At 45.0% G+C, this 20,531-nt stretch overlaps 1 protein-coding gene across 4 annotated transcripts in view; it reads left to right on the top strand.

Annotated features, from left to right (window-relative positions):
• The first annotated feature begins 1,836 nt into the window (after positions 1 to 1,836).
• stat2 (signal transducer and activator of transcription 2) overlaps positions 1,837 to 20,531 on the top strand; it is an 82,736-nt gene continuing 64,041 nt past the window's right edge. For all 4 annotated transcript variants that reach the window (XM_060920224.1, XM_060920221.1, XM_060920222.1 and 1 more), the window contains exons 1-17: positions 1,837 to 2,044; positions 4,129 to 4,260; positions 4,388 to 4,532; positions 4,614 to 4,712; positions 6,194 to 6,286; positions 6,409 to 6,487; positions 6,698 to 6,777; positions 6,861 to 7,009; positions 7,779 to 7,937; positions 8,102 to 8,191; positions 11,689 to 11,748; positions 11,841 to 11,861; positions 11,961 to 12,054; positions 12,154 to 12,201; positions 13,530 to 13,613; positions 13,694 to 13,792; positions 13,881 to 14,016. In XM_060920224.1, coding sequence (XP_060776207.1) covers positions 4,130 to 4,260; positions 4,388 to 4,532; positions 4,614 to 4,712; positions 6,194 to 6,286; positions 6,409 to 6,487; positions 6,698 to 6,777; positions 6,861 to 7,009; positions 7,779 to 7,937; positions 8,102 to 8,191; positions 11,689 to 11,748; positions 11,841 to 11,861; positions 11,961 to 12,054; positions 12,154 to 12,201; positions 13,530 to 13,613; positions 13,694 to 13,792; positions 13,881 to 14,016 — 1,567 coding nt within the window. In that variant the 5' untranslated portion in view covers positions 1,837 to 2,044; position 4,129. The remainder of the gene's footprint in view (positions 2,045 to 4,128; positions 4,261 to 4,387; positions 4,533 to 4,613; positions 4,713 to 6,193; positions 6,287 to 6,408; positions 6,488 to 6,697; positions 6,778 to 6,860; positions 7,010 to 7,778; positions 7,938 to 8,101; positions 8,192 to 11,688; positions 11,749 to 11,840; positions 11,862 to 11,960; positions 12,055 to 12,153; positions 12,202 to 13,529; positions 13,614 to 13,693; positions 13,793 to 13,880; positions 14,017 to 20,531) is intronic.

The following is a 20,531-nucleotide window of genomic DNA, read 5'->3' as shown; positions in this document are numbered from 1 at the left end:
GAGTGCTCCGGCCGAGGTTCCGGAGCGTGCTCCGGCTTGCTCCCCCTCAAATTAAGCAGCGCGCTCCGGCTTGCTCCCGGAGTGCTCTGGCCGAGGTTCCGGAGCGTGCTCCAGCTTGCTCTCCCTCAAATTAAGCAGCGCACTCCGGCTTGCTCCCTCTCAAATTAAGCAGCGCGCTCCGGCTTGCTCCCGGAATGCTCTGGCCGAGGTTCCGGAGAGCGCTCCGGCTTGCTCCCCCTCAAATTAAGCAGTGCGCTCCGGCTTGCTCCCGGAATGCTCTGGCTGAGGTTCCGGAGAGCGCTCCGGCTTGCTCCCCCTCAAATTAAGCAGCGTGCTCCGGCTTGCTCCCGGAGCCGGAGTGCGCTGCTTAATTTGAGGGGGAGCAAGCCGGAGCGCGCTCCGGCAGCTATTTACACTGGATCCGGTGTAAATAGCTGCCGGATCATAATTACAATAAACTAGTAAATACAGTAAAGGAAAAACTTGAGACTGAAAGGTTTTAACAGTCATCCAAATGACTGAACGTAAACATTGCTACAGTAACATACTAGCTACTATGTTGTTGACATTAGCTAGTGCTAACAGCTAGCTGCTAGTACACTGCTACAACACAGACACCGACCCTAATAATACAGTTCTTGGTCATTGCCTGGTAACAGCAAATTTATAACGGGCCATGTCTCAACAGACTAAGAAGTTATTTCAATGACATTTAATAACATTTTGTTTATCCTGAGGACCGAAAGTAAATGAAAATGTGAACAAACCTTAGCTGTAATAAGATGGCGACCACCGGCTCCAGGGACGACCCGCTGATGTAGGCATGTTACCCAGCCTGACACAAAATATTTGTAGGCATCCAAACTCTTATACGCTTTCAGATCAATACCTGTGTATGGCGATGGGTTTTTAATGACATAGGTATACAGATCATGTGGGCCGAAGTCAGGTAAAGACGAGGGCTTCGTGTACTTCCGTACGTCAGTGAACAATCCTGGTGGAAGCAGGTAAACGTCGTTCTCTAAGCCTGCTAACCTCAATTTTTGCAAATACCTCTCCCTCTGCTCGCCCTGTAAATGCCCTACGTCGCTGGATAGTGAAGGTGTTTTCTGCATCTCGCTCCTTTTTCTTTTATGTTTTTCGTTTGTCGCCTTCCTCGCATTCAAACTGATTCGAGCCGTGACGTCCAAAATGGCAGCCTAACGATGCATCACATGACTTGGTCACGTGGGTGAAAAACCTCAATAACCGTCTTGCATTTTGAGATTGAAAAGCGCAGAGCTCCCAAATGCCATTGAAGTGCACTGAGGCTGGGCTGCATCGCGCTGTCACGAGGGGGAAAACTCACGCACACATTAGGCGAACTGGGGAAAGTTATAACGGAATGATTTCGCACTGTAGTTGGGTTGAGCACATATATTTCTATGATTCTGGATCTGAAATAGCAATGTTATAAGGTCGGCTATAACATAAGCCTAGCACAATTCATCCTACACGATGTTCGTCATTTTTAGAGGAGGCTGAGCCTCCCTCGCTGTCTTAGAGCAATCGCCCGTGTTTAAATGCCCCGCGCTGCTGTGACGCGCTTTAACTTTCACATCGTCATTTCTTGGAAGAAGCGATTCTCACTGCTTAAGTTTCGTTCTCTTTCTTCCTCTCGCTTTCCCCCTGAGCAAGTTTGATCGACGGAGCTATCATCCAATCGCAGGCCTCACTTTTGGTCACGTGTAGATCCGTCATGTAAGGGCGGGAGGTGAGGAACGAGCAGCCAATGGCGGAGCAGTACAGAGAACTCACGCAGAGCGGTCTGACCAATCAGCTGCTGCGTGCTCGGAGGGCGGGTTTAATGGTAAGCCGTATTCAGTCAGAAGCAGCGAGTTGTTTGTTTGTTTGTTTATCCGCTAGTCTGTGTGCTGTTTACAGGCGTTAATGAGCTGCCGGTTAGCGGGACTTCCTGTACAGGTCTTCAATGCCAGTGTCGTCTTTGCCCTGCTTTAGTCTGCGGATCTGAGCATTTATTAAACCAACAGACTCCAGAAGGCGGGTGAGTGTAAACACAGGGCCGCGGTGTTGGTGCTGATGCAGGCGGTGCGGGTCGGGTCAGGGTTCAGTGTCAGCCTGTTCTGAGCAGAATGCAGTTTCACTGTTTATTCAGAGAAGATTCATATTTATTTAATAACGCTGTCTGTTTCTCCTCAGTTTATTTACTTTCCGACAAAATAAATAACGCTCTTAATCCCGCGAATTTTAAGAACACAAGTCGCATTTAATTTATTCGTATTGTTTATTTCCTCATCCATAATGTTCTTGAATCCCGTGAGCACAACTTTGTGCACAACTTCCGGTGGCGTCATTCCCTCATCAGGCTTTCCTGTTTTGGCTCTCCGGAAGTGGCGGCGGTGTGAACTCCTCAGTGCGGAACATGTTGGAAACAGAGCGCTGACACTGGAGACTCATTCCAGAAATTATGCATAAATGACTAAGACAGCCTTTATTGTCGTTCAGTCCGCAACAAGTGGACACACAACGAAATGGCTCAGCACAGAGCTCGATCAAGTCAAGTCAACTTTATTGTCAAATATGCTATACATGCTCGACATACAGCACAGATGAAATTTCAGTCCTCTCTGACCCACGGTGCAAACTGGCAATGCAATAAATAAAAATAGAATAATTGAAAAAACAAACAAACAATATAAACAGTATAAACACTCTAGATAGGAACTAGACATACGCTACGTTCACACTGCAAGGCTTAATGCTCAATTCCGATTTTTTTGTGAAATCCAATTTTTTTTGTGAGGTCGTTCACGTTAACAAATATATGCGACTTGTATGTGATCCTCAGTATGAACGAAAAGCGACCTAAAAGTGTTCCGCATGCGCACTGCAGGATACGACGACGTCACACGCAGTGAGCATGGCCAGTGTTTACGGAAGTAAAACCGCCTGGTTGCGGTATGACTCATCCAATCTAGCTTGAATAGCTGCATCCCCCCAAATGGAAATCAGCTCCCTAACCTCTGCGTCCTTCCATTGAGAAGATTCAGAACCTTCACAGCCCGAAGCGTCCCTCGCATTGATGTCATGCGCAGGGGCGCAGATACGTTTTTTGAACTGGGGGGGACAAAGCTGCCAGCAAACCAACCCCAACCCCGATATGCCTGTCAAACTTGTTGTTAGTAACCATAGCAACCAAGCTCGAGCTCGCAACCTGTGCAGTCTGCGCAGCTCAACCAACCGAATATCAGTCTTTGTTTTGTTTTATGTGAGTTGTTGCAACTCTGTATACACTGCTGTGCACCTCAATAAACCGAATGGTAATTAGTCTTTTGATTTTTCCGTGAGGTTTGCCTTATGCAAAGAAAGACAGCATAGACGTTTTTTCCTCCCTATAAGTGGGGGGGACCGAACGAGGTGAATTTAAATATGACTCGTCCCACCCTCTATCTGCGCCCGTGATTATGCGCCATGTTGTTGTAACTTTTTTGAGAGACCCGCCGCCTACTTCAGCGCAGAATAGTGACGTTTGTGGCTTGTTGATGACGTGTAAGTCGGATGAATGCGACCTGGCGGTTCAGACTGAAGTCGCATATGAAAAGAGCGGATAGGAATCGGAATTAGGACCACATATCCAAACGGCCTGGGTCGGATTTGAAAAAATCGGATCTGTGTTGTTCATATTGTCAATAAAAGATCGGATACAGGTCACATATGGGCGAAAAGATCGGATTTGAGTCACTTCAGCCTGCAGTGTGAACGTAGCCATAGACTAAACACTCAAACAATATAAACAGTATAAACACTAGATAAGAACTACACACAGACTAAACACTCAGACAGTATAAACACTCTAGATATGAACTAGACGTAGACTAAACACTCGTGTGTATATATATATATATATATATATATATATATATATATATATATATATATATATACACACATAAATTGGTTCAAATAACCAAACAGTCAAGGGCACTTGAGGTACAGCAGGTAAACATGAAGATATGAAGTGTATTAAATTAAATTACGCAGCAGCAAAAATGTTATAAAGTGACCTGTGGAATTAGGAATGTTCAAGTTATAAATCTTGAATCTATCTTAAATAAAATGTGTGTGTAGAATGGCGCAGTGGGAGCGTCTGAAGCAGCTCGACTCGGTGTGTTTACAAAAGGTTGATGAGCTGTACCACGGTGACTCTCTGCCCATGGCCGTGAGAGAATATCTTGCTCATTGGATCGAGGAACAGGACTGGTGAGGCGCGCGCACACACACAAATGAATGAACCAACAAACAAATGATTGAAGGAAAGTCAGAAACCTTCCCTATTTATACTGTAGCGGTGGTGCACTAATAATAATTTAACTCTGTGTGTGACTAGGGAACGGGCTTTGCGGGACTCATCCCGGGCCGTGGTTCTGTTCCAGATCCTGTTGGAGAACCTGGATAATCAGTACAGCCGATTTGTGCAGGAGAATAACTTCCTCATGCATCGTAATTTCCGTCATTTCAAACAACAATTTCAGGTAAAACTCATTTCTCATCTTACTTTGAGTTTAATGGCCTGTGGAGGACATTTTAGTCAAATAAGTTATTTCTGTTTATAGCAAAGGTACCAGGAAGATCCGTGCAATTTGGCTGAAACCATCAACTGGTTCCTGATGAAAGAGCAAGAGATTCTGGGGGCTGCAGAGCTGGCACAGGAAGTGAGAAACTGTTACTGAAATATCATCACTGTTATTACATTGACTGCTGTCATCTTCACCGTCAGTATCTTTATCCATGATTATCATTATCATAATCATCACTGTGATCTCATCACCGTCCTTATCACTCTTATTACGATCATCATGGCCATTACTTTCACCTTCATTACTGCCCTTTTCATCAGCATCACCACTTCCGTTATCATCATCATGATTATCAGCTTCATTATCACCATGATTGCCATTATTGTTATCATGGTCATTACAGTCATCACTGCCATCACTCTCATCTTCAGCAGTACTGTTATAATCACCATTGTCAACCCCGTCACTGTTGTTATAATCACCATCGTCACTGCTGTCGTTATCACTGTTGTCATCGCTGCCATCACTCTCATTATCATTCCCATTATCATCACCGTCGCTGCCTTCGCGTTGGTCGCTGCCTTCGCGTTGGTCGCTGCCGTCAACGCCGTCGCTGCCTTCGCGTTGGTCGCTGCCGTCGCTGCCTTCGCGTTGGTCGCTGCCGTCGCTGCCTTCGCGTTGGTCGCTGCCGTCGCTGCCTTCGCGTTGGTCGCTGCCGTCGCTGCCTTCGCGTTGGTCGCTGCCGTCGCTGCCTTCGCGTTGGTCGCTGCCGTCGCTGCCTTCGCGTTGGTCGCTGCCGTCGCTGCCTTCGCGTTGGTCGCTGCCGTCGCTGCCGTCGCGTTGGTCGCTGCCTTCGCGTTGGTCGCTGCCGTCGCTGCCTTCGCGTTGGTCGCTGCCTTCGCGTTGGTCGCTGCCTTCGCGTTGGTCGCTGCCTTCGCGTTGGTCGCTGCCGTCGCTGCCTTCGCGTTGGTCGCTGCCTTCGCGTTGGTCGCTGCCTTCGCGTTGGTCGCTGCCGTCGCTGCCTTCGCGTTGGTCGCTGCCGTCGCTGCCTTCGCGTTGGTCGCTGCCGTCGCTGCCTTCGCGTTGGTCGCTGCCGTCGCTGCCGTCGCGTTGGTCGCTGCCGTCGCGTTGGTCGCTGCCGTTGCGTTGGTCGCTGCCGTCGCGTTGGTCGCTGCCTTCGCGTTGGTCGCTGCCGTCGCTGCCTTCGCGTTGGTCGCTGCCGTCGCTGCCTTCGCGTTGGTCGCTGCCGTCGCTGCCTTCGCGTTGGTCGCTGCTGTCGTCCACGCTGTCGCTGCTGTCATCAACAAAATCGCCGTCATCCACACGGTTGCTGTCATCAGCACCATCGCTGCTGTTGTGATGGTTGCAGTCCAAATCGTTGCTGCTGTCGTGTCAACCTTGCCGTTGCTCTCAACTTGTGTTAACACAGACATTGATATGATCAGTCAACTTGCAGTGCTGTGTGAGCACTCTCTGGTCATATAAAAATAAAGTGGGGCAGGGCTGGGTGACATAAATTAGAGCGAGGTTATCGTCATGCAAATAACAAGCAAGCATCTCTAACTACAGTCCAACCCCTCCCACCTCTCAACCCCCCTTGCTTGTTCTTCTCTCAGGTGCAGATGTTGCAGGTTCAGCAGAGCTCCATGGAGTCGGAAACACAGAAACACTTGGAGAAGAATATCCGAGATTTTAAGAGCAAAGTTCAGGTGTGTCTCAGTGAATTTCTGCTGTGTTCCTGTTGATGGATGGATGGATGGATGGATGGATGGATGGATGGATGGATGGACATTTAATTGATGCATGGATGGATTGATTGATTGATTGACAGGTGATGGAGCACTCACTGAGGTGTTTGGAGGAGCAGCAGGATGAGTTTGACTTCAAATATCAGACATACCAGATGGATGGTGAGATCATCTTCTCTCGACGTCAGACTCTGTGTCCTTGCATTACTTCCTATTTTCTCTTTCACAATGACGTTCTGGTTGTATGGCTATATCTGGATATAAATATGATCCTACAGGAGCATCCTCAGCTTTCACTCTCCTTGTTAGATTGACAGCTCAGATCTTCATACTTAAAGAATTTATAATGTAACAGTAATCATGTGATTTCAGGAACGACAGATGAAACGGAGAAAAACGAGCAGATAAAAATGCTTAAAATGATGCTCAACAGACTCAACGCTGCCAGAAAGGTACGTCTCTAACGTATGCACGTGTGTATGGTGGTACTGTTGGTTCCCGGATAGCGTTTTGAGAATGTCCTCGTGTTCCTCAGTCGTTTCTCTTGGAGACGGCGTCACTGCTGGACAGTGTTGACCATCTCTTGGCTGTGCTTTTGGAGGAACTGCAGGAGTGGAAGCGCAGGCAGCAGGTCTCCTGCATCGGGGCTCTGGAAGACACCAACCTTGAACCTCTGGAGAAATGGTGAGACTCTGACACTAACTGAGCCATTGTGTTAAAGAAGATTCACAAAGAGTCTCAAGTCAAGAAGTTTAATGTTGAATTTATTTTATTGTTTTAAACAGTAAGAAAAGAACTGAGGCTTATCTATAACATGCTATAGCTGAATATTTAATAATAAATGTATTAAAATAATTTAAAACACACGAGTCATTGATCTGCGCCAGCTTTTTAAAAAAAAGAAACTGACCAGTTGGAGATCACTTTGATATAGGAGGGGATGTTTATACTCGCACGATTTTATTTATTTATTTCTGAAAATTATTCTGGTCTTTTTTTTTTTTTAAGTTGTAATCACTGCTGGTGATGGGAATTTCAGCTTTTTTTAATGATTCAGAACATTTGACTTGTCTCACCAGTAGGAGTCGACTCTTTTGACTCCCAAATGAATCTTTTTTTTTTTTTTTTCTCTCTCTCTAAAAGCTTTGCGGTATTACCATTAGAAAACATTTTGGCCTCTGACTGTTACAAAGAGTTGACACTGGAGACTCCTTCCATCACTGTTAAAAAAACATCCTCCTTACAAAAAAGAAGAAAATAATCTGTATGATATGATATCAGTGAGTTGACTCTCAGTGTTCACCTAAACGAGTCAGTTTGCACACTGACGGCACGACAACGAGCTGCTTCAGCACCAATGTGGTGCCATCAACTCACTGATTCACAACTGAGTCTGGCGTCTAATCCCTGTTTGATGTCTGTCTGATCTCCAAACTCTGTGTGACTCGGACAGGTTCACTGCAGTGGGGGATGGAATGCTCCAACTGCGCAAGTTTCTGCAGAAACTGGAGGAACTTCATGACAAGTTAAGTTACGATGAAGATCCCATCAAGACCCAAAAACCCATCCTACAGGAAAGAGTGGACACACTGCTAACCACTCTGCTGAAGAGGTACACACACACTCACTCTCTCTCTCTCCCTCCCCCCACAGGTGAACATTCATTGTCATAAAAATTGTAAAAAAGTAATAAAATACATTTACAGTTTCACACTTCATACACCTTCCACCAGTACTTTAAACACGGGTGTGTGTTACTATGTGTGTTTGCTTTAGCGCTTTCGTGGTGGAGACGCAGCCCTCCATGCCGCAGGGTCGAGGTCCCCTGGTCCTGCGCACAAGCGTCCAGTTCTCAGTTAAAACCAGGTAAAGGACCTCACACTCCTCAATGCCTAAAGGTCACATTTGCATTGGTTCCGTCGTCACATGCTAATTTTTTACCCTTCATTCAAAAACAAGGAACAGACAGAAGCTAATGAGAGTTTGAAGTGATGGTTCTTTATCCTTGCTGTGGAAGTCTGTAACTCAAAAGTAGCCAAAAAATAGACTTACAAGAAAGAAGTTGCCTTAAACGCTTTTACTGTACAGAACCAATATAGACGTGAGTGAAATCCGGGAGAACACTGAGGTTTGAATTTCTTCCATTAGTTTTTAGGTCGGGTCCCTTTTTAGGAGACCTGCCCTAGGACCGCCCAAAACAAAATTAAAATAATTGTAAAAGGACGTTCTTTGTTTGAAACACAGACTTCTGATTGGCTAAAACATTTCTTTTGGAAACTAGCATGAAAACAGACGTACTAGAGCCTTTGTTAAAAACTCTGATGTCCATAACTATAACACGAGTAAAGAACAATATTCATATCATGAAATTAAACTCAAAATCAGGACTTTTGCTTGTTCAGCTGCCATGTTATATAATCTCTGCCTAACTATGTTAAAACTCTTAGACTACTAAGAAATTTAGAATTAACTATTGGAAGCACTTTTTTTCTGATATTTTTAAATACAAATTTTATTCATTATTAATCATATTATGTTTGTCTCACTGTATTATATATTACTTATTTTAGGTTAGTTATATACTTTACAAATTTAATAATGTAGATATAGATTATTAGCACAAGTTTATAAACATCTCCAATGGAAACCAGCGTCAGCTGAGTGGCTCGCTCCATCTGTCCGTCCGTCCATCCATCTATCTATCTTTCTTTCACTATATGGCTTTCTAAGGGTTTTGCTACTTAATGACAAGTCTGTGTTTGTCACGTGAAATGCCTTTACAGTGATCATCAGTTGTGGAGAACACAAGGTGATCACATGTACATGAGGTCCTCTAAACATTTAAACTTGGTGTACTTGGGCTCAGCTTAAAGGACCTTCATGTTAAAATACCTCCCGAGTTTATCAATCACAAATTCATGCTAAATAATACAACAATTTCACCATGCTCTCAAAAAATAATTGTAGCAAGCTAAAACAGTGTGTTTGTGTCTCCAGTGCGTAACTGGAGGTGTGAGGCCCATAAAATATTGAAGTGGGAGAGCAGTCTTTCTAATCCAGTCAACAATGGCTCAAAGAGAGAACTGTGGCTAGAGACAGAGATCTTCACACGTTTTGATGCCTCCAGAGACAGAAAGTCCCTGGGAATCCCCCAACACATTCTGAGCTCTAAACCAAACCTTGGGACAGAAAATTCTCTCGCATCCTCCAGCAGCTTGAGAGGTACCCGAGATGGTCACCATGACGATAGTCAGAGCTACGGGATCATCATTGCGGCATTAAAAAAAATGGTTTTGCAGATACAGAATGGAAGAACAGATTAGATGAACACCGTTTCTGTGACAGACGTTTGGTTCACATCAGCTACAAAGAAGTTAAGAAAAACTTTTCAAGGGGTTGGATGAATTACTACGGCCCAATCCCAATTCTAATTTCTACCCCTACCCCTCCCCCTTCCCCTTGGCCCTTCCCCTTGAAACTGAGCTACAAGGGATAGGGCTTGAAATTCAACCCCTACGTATTGGGATAGCCCTTCAACGATCGCATACGTCATCGCGTACCTCCGTCAGCGTTTACGTTAGCAAAACGCGACCAAATGCGTCATTGGCTGCGACCAGCCGCTACAGTCAGAGCCAGAACCAGAAATCTCTGCTGGCAGGGTGTGATTTGTTAACTAACACCACTGAATGGGATATCTTTGGCGCTTCGTGCACCACATCCGACAGAATGAGGTGTCAGAACACTCATGTAAACAATAAAAGCGAGAATAACAGAACAAAACGTACGCAGTCAAGCAACCGAAAACAATACTCACTCCCAAAGCTTTTTAGCAGCAGCTTGGATTTCAGAAATCGCTGCTCATTCTCAGCTCGAAAGCGAATCAAGCGGCGTGTTTCCTCTGGATAACAACTTAAAACACGTAAATAATGGAGAAAATACATTTATGACAATCTTTCGCCGCGGGAACCGCCATCTTTCTGAAATCTCGCTGAAATCCGCATGGCATTGTGGGAAATCACTCAAACCCCTTCGTTCGGAGTCAGCTCCAGGAAAATCTCCGTTTGGAGGGGTACAGAAGCCCTACCCCTTCCCCTACCCCTCCGCGTTAACTGGGATTGGGATACCCCTACCCCTTCACGTGAACGCGCAAAATGGAGGGGAAGGGCCAAGGGGTTGGTCCAAGGGGTGAAATGGGATTCGGCCTTCATCAGCATGATCAAGAATGATTGATTGATTTAATTTCACTAAAATCAGCTGTTTAGTACAGCTAATTCCTTTTGGAAACAAAACCCATCCACCTGCTCTCTGGGTGGGAGGAGCACACTCCCTCATCCCTGTCAATCACAGTGCCACATGGGCGCCCGTGAGCTTGTGCATGCAGAAGACAGTAGTTGGCGCTTTCCTCAGGGTGTGTTCCAAGTGGGCATGAAAGATGCAGTTTGGAAAGATGTGTGTCACACAGGAAGCATGTCTTCGCCTTCATGCTTATTTGTTGGTACCTGTTGGATGGTGGGCGGGAACTGAGGAGAAAAAATTGTGCAGCAACATAAAAAGGCCCTGAACAATAGTGAGTAGGAAATTAAGATCAGGCTTAAAGGCTGTTTTTTTTTTTTTTTTTTTTCTGCATAGAATCCATGGTGTAGATTCCATGAACCCTACACCGTAGCCTGATGTCCACCTCTCCAGAAATGTAAGGGCTCTGCATGCTCTTGTGACAAGGCTTTCGCAGATAGCTTTTCGCAGACAGTTGTAATTTATCGTTGAGCGGGGAGTAATAGGCGTGCGCGATGTTATTCACCGCCACAACGCAAGGGGGCGCGAAGTCGCAAAATCGCTAGGAGTAGTTGGTGGGTGTGGTTAGTGGAGTGTTTATCCTCCGGTTACTTATAATGACTAGAATTGGAGTCGTATAGATGTACGTACGTCCTCACTTCCTCGATCAACCGCTCTTCGTGCTGCTCCATCTTTGCTCATGTTTTTAAAAATGGCGGTCGTGAAAACAAACCAAACCGGGAAAGTAGGGAAGTGGAAGTGCGTATACAGTGGATGTAGAGTGGACCAATCAGAGCCCTCTTGTCTGCGACGCTGTCTGCGAGGCTTCTGCGGTGGTCACAATTTTTGGGAGGTGCGCGCAGAGCGTCTGCGAAGGTGGGGGAGCTACGCAGACGCCATCTGCGACGCCATCTGTGAGGACTGGGTTGTCAGCATAAATTGGCCTTAACTCCACACCACAAGAACTCTGATTGGTCCACTTGGTAGCGTCGCATTTCCCACTGCATGCCTTCTGCGGTGTGTGGTATCTGTGCTCTTGTCTCAATGTTACCCTTCGAGCTCATCATATTTCTGTTCTCGTGTATTTACAGGTTTCTCTTTAAGGTTCCTGAACTCAACCATGCCATGAAAGTGAGCGTGTCCATTAACAAGTAAGAGCGTGTCCATTATTTTAAAAATATATACTTTTTATCTCAAACAAACCTGTTGACAAACTTGTTTTTCTTACTCTGTGTGTTTTAAGGGACGTCCCGAATGTGAAAGGGTACGCAAATCAAATTAATGCTCTTTATTTCACATTTTAATAGCTAGCTAGCGAGCTAGCTAATTAATTAATATATTTGTTTGTACATGTTTGCTGAAGGTATCGCAAGTTTAACGTTCTGGGGACGTCGAGTAAAGCCTTAAACATGTCTGAGAGCATGAACGGTGGAATGGTGGCAGATTTCAGACATTTGGTGAGGTTTTTATTTTAATTTTTTTTATAAATTCTCAGACTTCACATGTTGTTGATCAAATCCAGAGGCAGATAAATGAAATGATGTGTTTCCTCTCAGACTTTGAAAGAGCGGAAGGTTGGAGCAGGAGGGAAGGGCAGCAATGATGTGAGTGGTGTTCTTGGTGAAAGTCTTAATTTGTCTCATTTTACATATTTACATAAAATGCCTTTTATTTTTATTTGTCGCTTATTTTCAAAGCTACAAATTTGGTCTAAAATAGATGTAGTTCATCATATTTAATTTAAACCAAAGAAAACGCACAAAATAATTTCAAATACATCTCAATCTGTCACGTTTTCGTAATTTGCAGTAGAATAATGTTTCATTCCATGTTTAAGATTTTCATGCATTCATAGTGGAGCTCCATACTTAAGAGAATATGGTAATGTATTGATCTGATTTTCGAGGGTGTTGTGTCTGTACGAAAGAACGACCTACGTGTCCCGCCACAGGGAACCAAACCATAAGTGCAGGGCAACGTCTCTCAAACACTTGACCACTGGACAATGAAATTTGTATCTTTATTTCCATAAGATAGATGGGGTTTTTGTCCAGCGCTTATTTTTAATTTACTTTTTAAAAATAACATGGGATTATTTACTGACACATTTTACAGGAAATATTCACGATGGTTTCATATAAAATGAGTTAAAACAGTTTTATTAGTCCATGAGCTTGTTGGACAGGTGACAGTTTGTGTCGTGTAAGGGCGATAGACGGATGTAAGTGCAGGAAGAGTTTTATTGAAAACACGAGCAAACCGATCCAAAACGGAGACAAATGGAGGCAGTCGAAAACCAGGCAGTGGTGGAGTGAGGCACAGACAGGACATCGGAGGGTTCCAATACTCACAGTCCAAAAACACAAACAGGGTCAAAACCAGAAAAGTGACACAAAATACAAGGCTTTCACAAAGTCTGTGTGTTACTCAGAGTCCTTGTATAAATGTCTGCGCTGTGACTGAGCTCTAATCAGGAACAGGCGCATGGGGATTAGTCCTAATGGTGCTGCACGCTCCAGTTATTCTATTCAGGTTGATTTTGTGCCCTTGGAAATATTTTGCTCATAAACTCATCAGGAGCTCCACTTTTAGGCAGTGACTAAATAATGTATATTATATAATTACACCATTAATTCATCACAGGGCTGTGTGAAATGCACAGCCGGCATGATGACACATCCAGAAAAGGAACAAGTGTTTCTGTTAAATTTAAGTTTTTGGATTTAATTTAAAAACAAAACAAAACCCACAATGTAGTGCAGCACAAACTGCGACAAATACGTTTTTAAGTGTGTGAGCATTGTCCTTACAATATATTTTGGTTTTGGCAGAAACTGACTGAAATTGGTCGCTGACTGCATCACTAAACCTGTTTGTGTATGAGCGGTTTTAATAGCTGTGTGTGTGTGTGTGTGTGCGCGTGTGCGTGCAGCTGTCTCTGAGCGTGACCGAGGAACTTCACACCATACACTTTGAGACACAGTTCAACCTGCACGGCCTGTCTGTCCCTCTGGAGGTGAGACGGCTCTGTTTATTCTTCACAAAGATTAACAAGGTGTTTATGGTTTTCTAAAAATCTCTGTGGATCGTTATCAGACGTGCTCTCTGCCCGTCGTCGTGATCTCCAACTCCAGCCAGCAGCAGAGCGCCTGGGCCTCTGTACTGTGGTTCAACCTGCTGTCTACTGACCCCAAGGTCAGAGGGTCAAACACACGCATCCTTCTAACATGTAGAATAAAACTTGTGTTATGAATTACTTATATCACTGTGTGTGCTTTGTTAGAACCTGGTGTTCTTTGCGAGTTCTCCCGTAGCGACCTGGTCTCAGCTGGGGCAGATGCTCAACTGGCAGTTCCAGTCATGTGCTAAACGAGGCCTGGATGCAAACCAGCTCCGGACTCTCGCGCAGAAACTTTTTGGTAAAATCACAGAACTGCAGTATTAATGTTTAACATGTGCGTGTTATGTGCCGTTGATTTAAGAGCGCAGTGAGGATTTAATACTGAAATTACAGACGGAACTAGTTTGGCTACTCTGGGGGTGGAGTTTGTCTGAAACGGAGGCGTGGCTCAGTGATACGTGATTCTGAACTGGTTCTTAAGCACTTATTTCTTGCCTGATATCGTCCCGAGTGAGAAGCAGGACAAAGTCCACTGTAACAGTTTACTGTAACCACAATACGTCACGCTGAAATTTATGTAATTTACAGATGTTTTATTTATTTGTGATATTGTCACTAAAGTTCAGGGAGACCATCTGAGAAGACTCTTCTTGATCTTCATGGTTTATCTCGAGGAGTGAATATTTTTATGGCTAAACTGATGAATGAAACAGCTTCATTATGTTTTGCCTACGAGTAACTGTTGAATGTTGTGCTGGATCAAGTGCTATTCTATGTGCTGCTGAATGATGAGTGTGGAAGCCATTTTGATAAATGAAGCCAGTGATTAATCTAATGACTGCATGTCAGACTATTTCTGCAACAGTATATTGGCGACAAACTAAACTTCTGTTAGAGTTAAACACAATTTCTGTCTTCAGTCCACATTTTCTATCCCTAATTTTCTTTTGGGTTTAAAGAGGTACTAAACACTTTTTTTTGAGCTGTAAACTAAATGATGACTACACTGTCATGAAACACATCAATCCTGATCATAATATTGACCAAAGTGAGTTTTATTAAAAAAAATTGTAGCATTTTATGGGTTGAAAACGTCTCAAAACGGCACCTAGTGGTTAAAACCGTCCTGAGCCTTGCAAGGCCGATGCTGACGTAGTCTCAATTGTTTGGTACTTCTCTACATCGTGAAATGTTTGTTTATTAAAAAAAAAGTGTTGACAACTTCTAATCAAAGGTGGGTGTGCCACTTCCCCCAGGCCACACCCTTGAGTTGGAGACCGTGGTCATTTTCAAATACATGCCAGTTGAAACTCCACCTCTCCTTGCCCACTTGCCCACTTTCTGAGCATTTTTTATTTATTTTTTTTAAATTCTGCTGTGGGTGGAGTTATGCTCAGAGCTGGGTGTGGAGAAGTTGCACGTTCAAGGCCAGGGGTTCTCAACCAGTGTTGTGTCATGGGAACTTCGAGGAACCAAGTACATTTAAGGTTTTTTGGTTTGTTTTTTACAACCCCGATTCCAAAAAAGTTGGGACAAAGTACAAATTGTAAATAAAAACAGAATGCAATGATGTGGAAGTTTCAAAATTCCATATTTTATTCAGAATAGAACATAGATGACATATAAAATGTTTAAACTGAGAAAATGTATCATTCAAAGAGGAAAAATTAGGTGATTTTTAAATTTCATGACAGCAACACATCTCAAAGTTGGGACAAGGCCATGTTTCCCACTGTGAGACATCCCCTTTTCTCTTTACAACAGTCTGTAAACGTCTGGGGACTGAGGAGACAAGTTTCTCAAGTTTAGGGATAGGAATGTTAACCCATTCTTGTCTAATGTAGGATTCTAGTTGCTCAACTGTCTTAGGTCTTTTTTGTCGTATCTTCCGTTTTATGATGCGCCAAATGTTTTCTATGGGTGAAAGATCTGGACTGCAGGCTGGCCAGTTCAGTACCCGGACCCTTCTTCTACACAGCCATGATGCTGTAATTGATGCAGTATGTGGTTTGGCATTGTCATGTTGGAAAATGCAAGGTCTTCCCTGAAAGAGACGTCATCTGGATGGGAGCATATGTTGCTCTAGAACCTGGATATACCTTTCAGCACTGATGGTGTCTTTCCAGATGTGTAAGCTGCCCATGCCACACGCACTAATGCAACCCTATACCATCAGAGATGCAGGCTTCTGAACTGAGCGCTGATAACAACTTGGGTCGTCCTTCTCCTCTTTAGTCCGAATGACACGGCGTCCCTGATTTCCATAAAGAACTTAATTTTGATTCGTCTGACCACAGAACAGTTTTCCACTTTGCTACAGTCCATTTTAAATGAGTCTTTGCCCAGAGAAGACGTTTGCGCTTCTGGATCATGTTTCGAACCGGCTTCTTCTTTGAACTATAGAGTTTTAGCTGGCAACGGCGGATGGCACGGTGAATTGTGTTCACAGATAATGTTCTCTGGAAATATTCCTGAGCTCGTCTTGTGATTTCCAATACAGAAGCATGCCTGTATGTGATGCAGTGCCGTCTAAGGGCCCGAAGATCACGGGCACCCAGTATGGTTTTCCAGCCTTGACCCTTACGCACAGAGATTCTTCCCGATTATCTGAATCTTTTGATGATCTTATGCACTGTAGATGATGATGATCTGTTCAAACTCTTTGCAATTTTACACTGTCGAACTCCTTTCTGATATTGCTCCACTATTTGTCGGTGCAGAATTAGGGGGATTGGTGATCCTCTTCCCATCTTTACTTCTGAGAGCCGCTGCCATTCCAAGATGCTCTTTTTATACCCAGTCATGTTAATGACCTATTGCCAATTGACCTAATGAGTTGCAATTTGGTCCTCCAGCTGTTCCTTTTTTGTACCCTTAACTTTTCCAGCCATGTCCCAACAGCTAGCCACTGTGTTCGGGGATCAGGTCGTTGAGGCCCCTGCCTTCGACTGCCACCCAGTCCACACTGCACCAATCCCCTACGGCTACTTCTGTGGGTGGTGAACCCACAGGAGGTCGGGCCCACGTTACCGCTTCGAGCTGAGCCCGGCTGGGCCCCGTGGGCAAAGGCCTGGCCACCAAGTGCTCGCATACGAGCCCCAACCCTGGGCCTGGCTCCAGGGTGGGGCCCCGGCTGCGTCATACCGGGCGATGTCACGGTTCTTGATCGATTGTTATCCGTAAGGGGTTTTGGTGAACCTCGACTGGGGACATTGTCAGGCGGTGGAAGGAATACTTCGAGGATCTCAATCCCACCATCGCGTCTTCCATTGAGGAAGCGGAGGCTGATGACTCAGAGGTGGACTTGTCCATTACCCAAGCCAAAGTCACTAAGGTGGTTAGCAAGCTCCTCGGTGGCAAGGCACCGGGGGTGGATGAGATCCGCCCCGAGTATCTCAAGTCTTTGGATGTTGTGTGGCTGTCCTGGCTGACACGCCTCTGCAACATCATGTGGCGGTTGGGGACAGTGCCTCTGGGGTGGTGGTCCCTCTTTTTAAGAAAGGGGACCGGAGAGTGTGCTCCAATTATAGGGGAATCACACTTCTCAGCCTCCCAGGGAAGGTTTACTCCAGGGTACTGGAGAGGAGAATTCAGCCAATAGTTGAACCTCGGATCCAGGAGGAACAATGCGGTTTTCGTCCTGGTTGCGGAACACTGGACCAGCTCTATACCCTTCATAGGGTGCTCGAGGGTTCATGGGAGTTTGCCCAACCAGTCCACATGTGCTTTGTGGATCTGGAGAAGGCATTTGACTGTGTCCCTCGTGGTATTCTGTGGGGGGTGCTTCGGGAGTATGGGGTTCGGGGCTCTTTGCTAAGGGCTGTCCGGTCCCTATACGAACGGCGCAGGAGTCTGGCTCACATTGCCGGCATTAAGTCAGACCTGTTCCCAGTGCATGTTGGACTCTGGCAGGGCTTTCCTTTGTTACCGGTTCTGTTCATAATCTTTATGGACAGAATTTCTAGGCGCAGCCAGGGTCCGGAAGGAATTCTGTTTGGGAACCACAGGATTTCATCTCTGCTTTTTGCAGATGATGATGTCCTGTTGGTTTCTCCAAACCAGGACCTTCAGCATGCACTGGGGCGGTTTGCAGTCGAGTGTGAAGCGGCTGGGATGAGAATCAGCACCTCCGAGGCCATGGTTCTCAACCGGAAAAGGGTGGCTTTCCCTCTCCAGGTTGGTGGAGAAGTCCTGCCTGAAGTGGAGGAGTTTAAGTATCTCGGGATCTTGTTCACGAGTGAGGGAAGGATAGAGCGTGAGATCGACAGGCGGATTGGTGCGGCCTCCGCAGTGATGCGGTCACTTTCCCGGTCTGTTGTGGTGAAGGAGCTGAGCGAAAAGGCGAAGCTCTCGATTTACCGGTCGATCTACGTTCCGACTCTCACCTATGGTCATGAGCTTTGGGTAATGACCGAAAGAACAAGATCGCGGATACAAGCGGCCGAAATGAGTTTCCTTCGTAGGGTGGCTGGGCGCTCCCTTAGAGATTGTGCTTCTCACCCTGTCACTCAGGAGGAGCTCAGAGTAGAGCCGCTGCTCCTCCACATTGAGAGGAATCAGCTGAAGTGGCTTGGGCATCTCTTTCGGACGCCTCCTGGACGCCTCCCTGGGGAGGTGTTCCAGGCATGTCCCCCTGGGAGGAGGCCCCGGGGAAGACCCAGGACACGCTGGAGGGACTATGTCTCTTGGCTGGCCTGGGAACGCCTCGGTGTTCTTCCCGAGGAGCTGGCCGAGGTGTCTGGGGAAAGGGAAGTTTGGGCTTCCATGCTCAGACTGCTGCCTCCGCGACCCGGCCCCGGATAAGTGGAAGAAAACGAGACGAGACTTTTCCAGCCTCTTATTGCCCCCGTCCCAACTTTTTTGAGATGTGTTGCTGTCATGAAATTTCAAATGAGCCAATATTTGGCATGAAATTTCATAATGTCTCACTTTTGACATTTGATATGTTGTCTATGTTCTATTCTGAATATAATATCAGTTTTTGAGATTTGTAAATTATTGCATTCCATTTTTATTTACAATTTGTACTTTGTCCCAACTTTTTTGGAATCGGGGTTGTAAATACAAACTCGTGAAATAGTATTTTAAATACACCAATGACTGCTTCTTACTTAAGTTTACACATGTAGTCATTTATTTACAACTCTTAGTTTTTTTTTTTTTTTTTTTTTTTTTTATTAAAGGCCTTTAGTCCCATTCTCTTTCTGTGTTGTTTCCGATAACCGTTATTTCCATGTTGCGGGCACAAAGGCTCATGGGACTGTTAATGTTTATCCTCTAATGCTGTCTAAGCTTAAACAGCGATGAGCCACAATGGCCAGGACTCCTGCAGTAACTGATCACCTCTGGCTGGTGCTCATTACTGGCCTGCATCATGGAGTAAAATAAAAAAATTCTCGTACACCTGTCTCGAGCACAGGAGGTTTCTGTTTCGCAGATCCTCATTCCATGCACGTTCATCATGTTACCTGCTTCACCACATTTATTTTAGTATGTTTCTGTTCCTGATGCCTCACCAGACAAGTTCTTGCTCCAGTGTACTTCAGTGTGTTTTTAATAAATTATCTGATCACCTGTTTGATAATTATTTGACAGTCTGCTGTAGTGCAGTATGGTTCAGATCTCACTAATGCCATTATAACCTCAATGTGTGTACATTCTTCATCATCGATAACCAAGTTTAAGCTGATTAGCCTTGACGTTCTGGTTTGAACTTTGATGTGCCTCAGCCCCAAAAGTTTATAAACCTCTGGTCTAAATTCTATTGATAACTCTGCCTCGGACAGTTCTACTCAAGAACATTCTGGAGGCTTGAACTACATACAGGTTATTTTGAATCGTCTGAATGTGGAGCTTAGAAAATTCACTTAACTTGACTCTGAACACCAGGAACTTTCACCATGTCAGTACTGACCGAACAGTCATTAATTCTGAATACAATCCTGTAATTAGCTCAGCTGTCCATGAGGCCAATGAGCTGTTGCCATGGTGTGGTGTCCGTTGTCCCCAATTCAGTCAAATCGTATCTCCTCTGTCAGTTCTGCACGGATTTCCGTTCTGATTGTTTTGTTTGAAAGAACTCTACCTTCTGCACAACACTTGGTCGTTGTATTGTCAATTTTTTGCTAACAAATTAGTCATTAGGCCACTTAACACACATTTTCTTTTGACTAGAGTTGTACCTCCTCTCTCGTTTATGATGCGAATTCAGTTCTGATCGATGTTTTGGGTCAACCCTCCCTCGGGGAACAAAATTTAGCCCTTTGTTGATGTTCCTGTTGGAAACAGTTTGTCATGGAGGTTGGTCCTCTCTCTCTCACACTGTCTGTTCTGTTTTAGTTGTAAAAAGCACTTGATGTAGTTTTTCATTGTATTTTACTTAAACAAGAGTATAAGGGATGCAACACTGCCACTGGCTGACTCTCTTTGATATAGCAGGTAATGTTTTGTTAATTTTGTATGGGAAACTTTATTCAGGAAGTGTTGAAATAATAACAGTGGAGACGTTTGGCAGAGCATGTGCGTGGTTAGTCATTCCTGCATACATCTGTTTGAGGTTGCATCATCGTTTCACCCTCTACCTCCGGCAATAAACCTGGTAAAAATGCAGTCAGAGTTTTGTTTGGAATTAGGTGTTTAGCTGCCTGTCGACACATGCATTAAGGACAGAACAGTGAAATGACGGCATCCTAGTGGACGAGATAACGCAGTCTGGGCTGACAGCAGACACTTCTAAGACACCACAACGTACCAGCTAAGTATGGCTACCACGGCAGTGTCTCACCAGAAGCCATCAACGCCATCATGTCTAAC

This window comes from Neoarius graeffei, chromosome 4, assembly GCF_027579695.1.
Source record: "Neoarius graeffei isolate fNeoGra1 chromosome 4, fNeoGra1.pri, whole genome shotgun sequence".
NCBI lineage: Eukaryota > Metazoa > Chordata > Actinopteri > Siluriformes > Ariidae > Neoarius > Neoarius graeffei.
This window is presented reverse-complemented; position numbering and strand designations above follow the sequence as displayed.